General features: G+C 44.7%; 1 protein-coding gene across 1 annotated transcript; it reads left to right on the forward strand.

Moving 5' to 3' along the window:
• The first annotated feature begins 342 nt into the window (after positions 1-342).
• LOC112104792 (probable G-protein coupled receptor 83) lies at positions 343-6,584 on the forward strand. Its single transcript, XM_024197333.2, has 4 exons — positions 343-723; positions 2,742-2,867; positions 5,269-5,402; positions 5,960-6,584. The coding sequence occupies exons 1-4, from the start codon at positions 343-345 to the stop codon at positions 6,582-6,584; spliced, it is 1,266 nt and encodes a 421-aa protein (XP_024053101.2).
• The last annotated feature ends 237 nt before the right edge of the window (positions 6,585-6,821 follow it).

The following is a 6,821-nucleotide window of genomic DNA, read 5'->3' on the forward strand; positions in this document are numbered from 1 at the left end:
GCAGACGGTGCATCCAAGAAGCAGTTTGGGAGGCTGAAATGTGACAGCCTAAAGGACTATGTGAAAAAGCAAGGGAGCAAGTTGCCGGGGTAGTTTGTGGGAAAGAAGCAGAAAAGCCCCCAAAGGAGCGAAGCAGCCAAGCTGGAGGGAGAAACCCGGAGCCCCAAAGTCAGGAGCCGAAGCGACTTGAGACTTGGCCTTGCTTGCCGCGGTTAAACCAGCCCCAGCATGCAAGCCGGGTTCTCGCCCCGGCTCCCATCTCCGAGCTGCCCTGCCTAGCGGAGGAGGGGGCCGGAGGGGAATCGCTCCACTCCCCGGGAACTTCGCCACTGCTTCGAAGCCATGAGCAGCCACGTGTGGTTCCCCTTGCAGTACATCTCCAAACCCTACCGCCGGGCACAGGACCGCAATGGCTCCGACTTCTTCTCTGCCCTCTACGGCTTCCCCAACCGATCCTCCTTCTTCCACGGCGACTTGGACCTGGACGACATGGGGGACTTTGACAGGGGCACCCGGTACGAAGGGGAGTCCCAGAGCCGGACGGTGCAGGCGCTGCTCATCGTGGCCTATTCGGTGATCATCGGCATCTCTCTCTTCGGCAATATCCTGGTCTGCCACGTGGTGATCAAGAACAAGAGGATGCATTCGGCTACCAGCCTCTTCATCGTCAACCTGGCCATCGCGGACATCATGATCACCCTCCTGAACACGCCGTTCACCCTGGTAAGCAGCGCGGCGCCCGCCCCAGCTCCCCGGGTCTCACTGCCTGGGGGAGCAACTCTCTGCCTTGGCCGCTGCCGCCCCGCCGGCACCTTCCCGGGAACACGCTGCCGGGATCTGCGTGCTATGGGCCGGCCCGAGCAGGCAGCAGCGCTGCGACTGGAGAGAGCCACAGAGAGGTTTATAGCGAGGTGGTCGGACGGTAACTTCGGAGAGTTAATTTGGAAAGCGAGTCCTAGTCCTGCCCCATATCCTTTACTGTCAGGTTTGCAAAATGCGTGCGTGTGTGTGTGTGTGTGTGAGAGAGAGATTGTGTGTCCCGGCTCTGGGAGGGGTGTGTGGATTGTGTTTGTGATTGTGTGTGTGTGTGGCGGGGATGGGGGGTATGCAATCAGTGCCTGAACAGAGCTTGCTTCTTTTTCTTTCGGATCTCCCTCACTTTCTGTATTGTCAAGGAAATAAAATAAGTATCCCTGCGTTGCCTGCTCAAGTAGGGACCATGCTTAGCTACTCCACCTCGTCCCTCTCCCTGGGCCACACAGGAATCTGTCCACCTCGTCCTGCTACACAGTCAGTCTCTCTCTCTCTCTCTCTCTCTTGCCTGCTGGAGCGAGCAGGGCTTGGCAGTCAATGCATCCCGAGCGGAGTGGATAAAGCTGTGGAGTGTGAACCTGACTTTCTTGCAGGATTCAGGGGGAGACACGGGTGTTTTACTCCTATTGTTCATCTGAGGATGAAGAAGAGGGGAAGGCTTTGCCCTGTGAAGTACACTCAGTTTTCTATGGAAACTGAATAAGCAGTGTCTGTCCTTGTTACAGTCCCTAAGAAACAGGTTGATTTCAAAGGGAAAGGCTGGGTTTGTGCTGAGTCCGGGCCACTTTACACAGACTGTGTAGGCTTCCCATGCTGGGGGAATATGACCCCTGAACTCCTGGGTTTGGCGTGATTGGATTTATTAGCTCTGGGATTAGATTGCCTTTGTCTTCATAATGAGATGTGGAAAGAAAGGAATAGAATGAGAGGGAAGAGTTAAAGTCCCATCTAGTCCACTGCATGCTAATGCATAATTTTCCCTTCTGTATATTCTGGAAGGCTTTGTCTAGTCTTCTTTAAATATCCCAGGTAATAAAACTTCCCCCGTTTCCCCTGAGAGACTTTCACAGTCTAGTAATTTCACTATCAAAAAAACTTCCCCAATGTTCAGTCTGAACTTTAAAAAAAGTAGGACAACTAGGATGAAAGTGTAAACTCTGTAGGGGAAGAATGGTGCCTTCTTTCATGTTTGTACAGCACCTAGCACATTTGGGGCATTGCTGGAAACAAGTAATAATTACAATCACCCTCCCCCACAAAAAAAAAAAAAAATCCTTACATTGACTTTGTACCAGGCTTGAAGCAGCATAGGATTGTTATAGTGTGAATGGCACAGTTGTTGCTCAAACACCAACAAACAAAACCTCATTGGGAATAATAGGAGGCTTCATGCACTACTTTCCATGACAGTTTGTGATGCCATGAGGAGATCATTTTCAAAACATCCACATCCCACTGACGTCAATGTGATTAGACATAGCATCCACACGCTGCATAAAATAATCCACAATAAGAAGTGCAATGTTAAAATCAATGAGGAAGGCAATCAGTGTTATAGTGTTATCTGCTTTCTCAACTCAGAGGGCCCAGTTCTCTTCTTGATTACAATAGTATAACTTCAGTGACTTCACACATGTATCAACAGCACGGCTCCTGCTCACGGAGGGCTGTGACAGATTTGTTTGTTTACTATTTCTACACTCTCCTTCTGATCCCCGTGTGCCCTAAGCTTACCTTTCTGCAGAAATGGGTCTGGTACATCAACAAAACACTTATAAATATATTAACTATTTAATTCTCACAATAACCCTGGAAGGCAAGTTTTATTATCCTCATTTTGCATCCACCATCTGATTTTACTGATGATGCCTGTTGTTTTAATCTACATTTGACATGGCCTGTGTGTTCAAATATTGTTTGTTCTTCAGGTGCGATTCGTAAGCAGTACCTGGGTCTTCGGAAAGCTGATGTGTCACATAAGCCGGTTTGTCCAGTACTGTTCTGTCCATGTTTCTGTGCTTACCCTTGCAGCCATTGCACTGGATCGACACCAGGTATGCATCACATAACCCTGAATTTAAACTCTAGCAAATATAGGGATACTTTAGAGAAAACAATCAGTATTCACTGGTTAAAGCCCAGCACCTGGCACCCTGTGATTTCATGAGCATCTCAGCTTTTATCTAAAAAAAAAAAAAAAAGTTCTAGGCATTAAGGTTGTGGGGAAAAGCTTGAAAACATGACCCGAGGGTGACCTGAAGGATGAAAACCCAGAAAGCAAATAAAAATAATAATAAATTAAAAAAAATTTTTTTGCATGGTCTTTAAGCCACTCATGACGTTTTGTGGCCCAACTCATGATTTTTGGGTGCGTGGAGTTGGTAACATGCAGGACTGTACCATTTTCCTGTACAAAGAAAAAAGAACAGGAATACTTGTGGCACCTCAGAAACTAACAAATTTATTTGAGCATAAGCTTTCGTGGGCTACAGCCCACTTCATCGGATGCGTAGAATTTTCCTGTACATTCAGCTGAAGTTGGACCCATTTTTTCCCCTACAAAATTGTTCCCAGCAAATACTGAAAGGAAAAAAACCTCTACAGTTTTGTTGCATCAGACAACATCAGTTCAAACCTACTCCTTTCCCTGGATGATAATATAATTTAGCATTTGACTGAATCCAGACTATTGTTTCTGACCCTAAATATTGTGCACTAGGATATGAAATTGCATAAGAGTGCACTCAGGTGTGGGTTGCCATTGTTTCTAGCGCAGTTGGAATTAATATTAACAGCTATTACTGAAAAGAAATTTCACTCGACAAATGTTACAGTTAGACGAAGCTCCAAAAGAACGACGGATCCCGCTAAGTGCTCAGATTGTCAGTCGTGTATGCCAGCTGCTGTGAGAAAATGAAAGCACTTTCTGGAAAATGGTTTTTTTTTTAAACTGCTAATGTTTACTAAATTGCCCCATTTGGTCACCAGAAGTTCCAGCACTATAACACTCAAGAGAAAAGCATTGCATTTCACAAGAAAGATGTTTTGAAATACCATATTTTACATATTGCATGATCAAAGATTGCAAATGGTTGGGGAAATAAGAACCAGAGCCTTAGTCTGACTGCCGAGCTTTGCTAGCAATTCATAAATATTATTTTAACTAAGGGAGAACATGATAACTTCCTCTGATATTGGCAGGATTTACATAGCTCAGGAGTGAAATTGTTTAACAAAAGGAGTACGGGGATGCAACTGAGCAAGGAAAAGTCATTCCCTGAAATGAATTTATTTTCTAATCCTGGGATGTATCAGAGTGTGGAGCAGATGCTCAAAAGAAGTGATAGGAGCCCTATTATCACTTGGGACTTTGATAATTGGAAAAAGCACTCAAGAAAATAGTGGCGAGAAGAAACCTTCATTAGCAAAGAGACGGTTGGGATGATTTAAATAGGCGTTTTTCATTGTCAGTGGTCAACATAATAATCTATGCATTGTGTTGCTCAAAGGTCATCACTGCTGGTCTCTGAAGCTGTGTTTGTGGGTGGCACCGAGTGTGTTTCTCCACGTTGCAAGCTATTGTTCCAGTAATTTGTATTTATATAGAACTTTACATTTCCAGGCACTGTACACCCTAAATATCCTTCTCCAAAGCCCTGTGAAGCAGGTATCACTATCCCTGCTTTACAGGTGGGGAAAAATGAGGCCCAGAGAAGCGAAGCGACTTGCTCTAGGGCCCAGATGGAATCAGTGTCAGAGCTGGGATTATTTACAACCCTGCGCTCAGTCCACAAGATCAGGCCGCCTCAGCGTTGGAAGGCTTGCGTCAGTTTTGCTTTCCAGGTCTCTACACAATGCAAAGCTATAATAGCATTTGAAAGAGTAGCAGTCAGGGTGACTTTTAGACCATGATTCTTGTGAGCTTCCTTCAGCAGCAAAAGCAACGAGCAGGAGGGTGGAAAATAAAGCAGCTGTTCCTCACATCCCTCCCCCGCCCCACTGATTTGTGCCACACCATCGCCAACACAGTCTGGGGCCAAACACAGCTCTGATGTAAATGAGGTAGGGTTCAGTGGGCCAGACCCTAAAATTGGTCCCCACAGTCATCAAATCCGCAAAAATCTCTTTCACATCAACTGAATGCCAATGTGGGCATCATTGCTACATGACCAAGTTACATTACCATCACTTACAGCTAAAGCCTGATCTGTTCCCATAGTAATTGGTGCTGACTTTGTCTGTTGTCTTTGTGAACATGTTTGCTAGCTGCTTCTAAATTCAGCAATGGGGGTGGGAGGGACGTGTCCGGTTGCTGATGCGGTACATCGCTTTTTAGAATTAATCTATGTTTTTGAACAGTTAGTCCTGTTGTTATCAGTTCAGAAGGGTTCAAATTGAGTCTTTTTAAAGCCCGCTAGGAGAAGATTTAACATGCTCTGAACTATTTGTCCTTAGGTTATAATGCACCCTTTGAAACCCCGGATGTCAATTGCTAAAGGAGGAATTTGCATCATTATAATCTGGGTTATGGCCAGCTGCTTCTCTCTGCCTCATGCCATCTACCAGAATCTAGCAAGATTTTATATTGGGTAAGATGTATAAACAGGGTGTTTTTTTTAAGGAACTCCCTCAATTTAACAGCCATTAATTATAAACACACATGTTTATTTTTTTCTGTTAGTAAAAATTAGCTGAAAATTGACAACTGGAAAAACTTTTAGTTCAAGCAGCATGTTTCCACTTTGAGTTTCTCTCCAATGTTCAATGAAAATCAAAGGAGTCACTTTTATCTTTATTAGTCAGTTCCATCTTCATTTTCTCAGTGCAGCAGACACTGCAGAGGGAGATTCATTTTAACTATTTCCATTAGAATTGACAGATGTACACTGGAATAGGGTTTTTGTTTTTCCGTGAAGCTTTAATAAAAGTTTTTTTTTTTAAAGTAAATAAAAATCTACATTTTGGGCCAAATTTGAGTTGAAGTTGTTGACTTAAAGAGGCACTAATCCATGTGTCTGAATGAATTCCTCTATCTGTTTACCATATGTGCCCAGCTATCTTATAGGTATTTTATAAGGGGCCTATCCCCTTTGTACTACATGCTTATGATTGTGGAATTGACGGGTTTTCTCCTTTTGTGCTCCAGGAACAGAACTATACGAATGGTCTGTCTCCCCAGCTTCCCTCCTCCTGCTGATCTCTTCTGGAAGTACCTGGACTTGACTACTTTTGTACTCTTGTATGTCCTGCCCTTGCTTGTGATCTCCATCACCTACACAATGGTAGCCAAGAAGCTCTGGCTGAGGAATGCCATTGGAGACGTCACCATGGAGCAATACTTTGCCCATCAGAGGAAGAAGAAGATGACACTGAAGATGTTAATGGTGGTGGTGGTGGTTTTTGCTGTCTGCTGGTTCCCACTGAACTGCTACCTGGTGCTCATCTCCAGCAGGGCCATCAACAGCAACAATGCTCTGTACTTTGCTTTCCACTGGTTTGCCATGAGCAGCACCTGCTACAACCCCTTCATTTACTGCTGGCTCAATGAGAGCTTCCGCTCTGAGCTCAAGTCCCTGTTGTGTGTGTGCCGGCGAAAGAATGCAGCCCAGAGCCACGCACTGCAGTCCATCTCTCCTCCTTTCAGGCATGCCTGGGCTGAGAATTGTCATTATAAAAGGGGCAGCTGCTCTCAGAAAGCAAGAGCATCTTCCCAAAGAAACTCTGCAAAGACAGACATATCCAGTGTCCAGCCAATTGTGACAGGGAACTAAGCCACTGAACTGACAGTTAATGGAGCTCCCTGGGTCCTGAATCCAGAAAATTGGATATTAAATTTATTTGTATTAAGTTACAATCACAATCAGGAGCAACTCCACAGACTGGGTAATGGGATATAGAGCCTTTAAACTTAGGAGAAAGAAGACCTAATTACTACTATATATACTTTGGGGTGACAGTTTATTTTATGGAGAAAATGAACAAACTAAATTAATTTAATACTTTTGATT

This window comes from Terrapene carolina, unplaced genomic scaffold, assembly GCF_002925995.2.
Source record: "Terrapene carolina triunguis isolate 2854851 unplaced genomic scaffold, T_m_triunguis-2.0 Scaffold131, whole genome shotgun sequence".
In the NCBI taxonomy this organism is placed as follows: domain Eukaryota; kingdom Metazoa; phylum Chordata; order Testudines; family Emydidae; genus Terrapene; species Terrapene triunguis.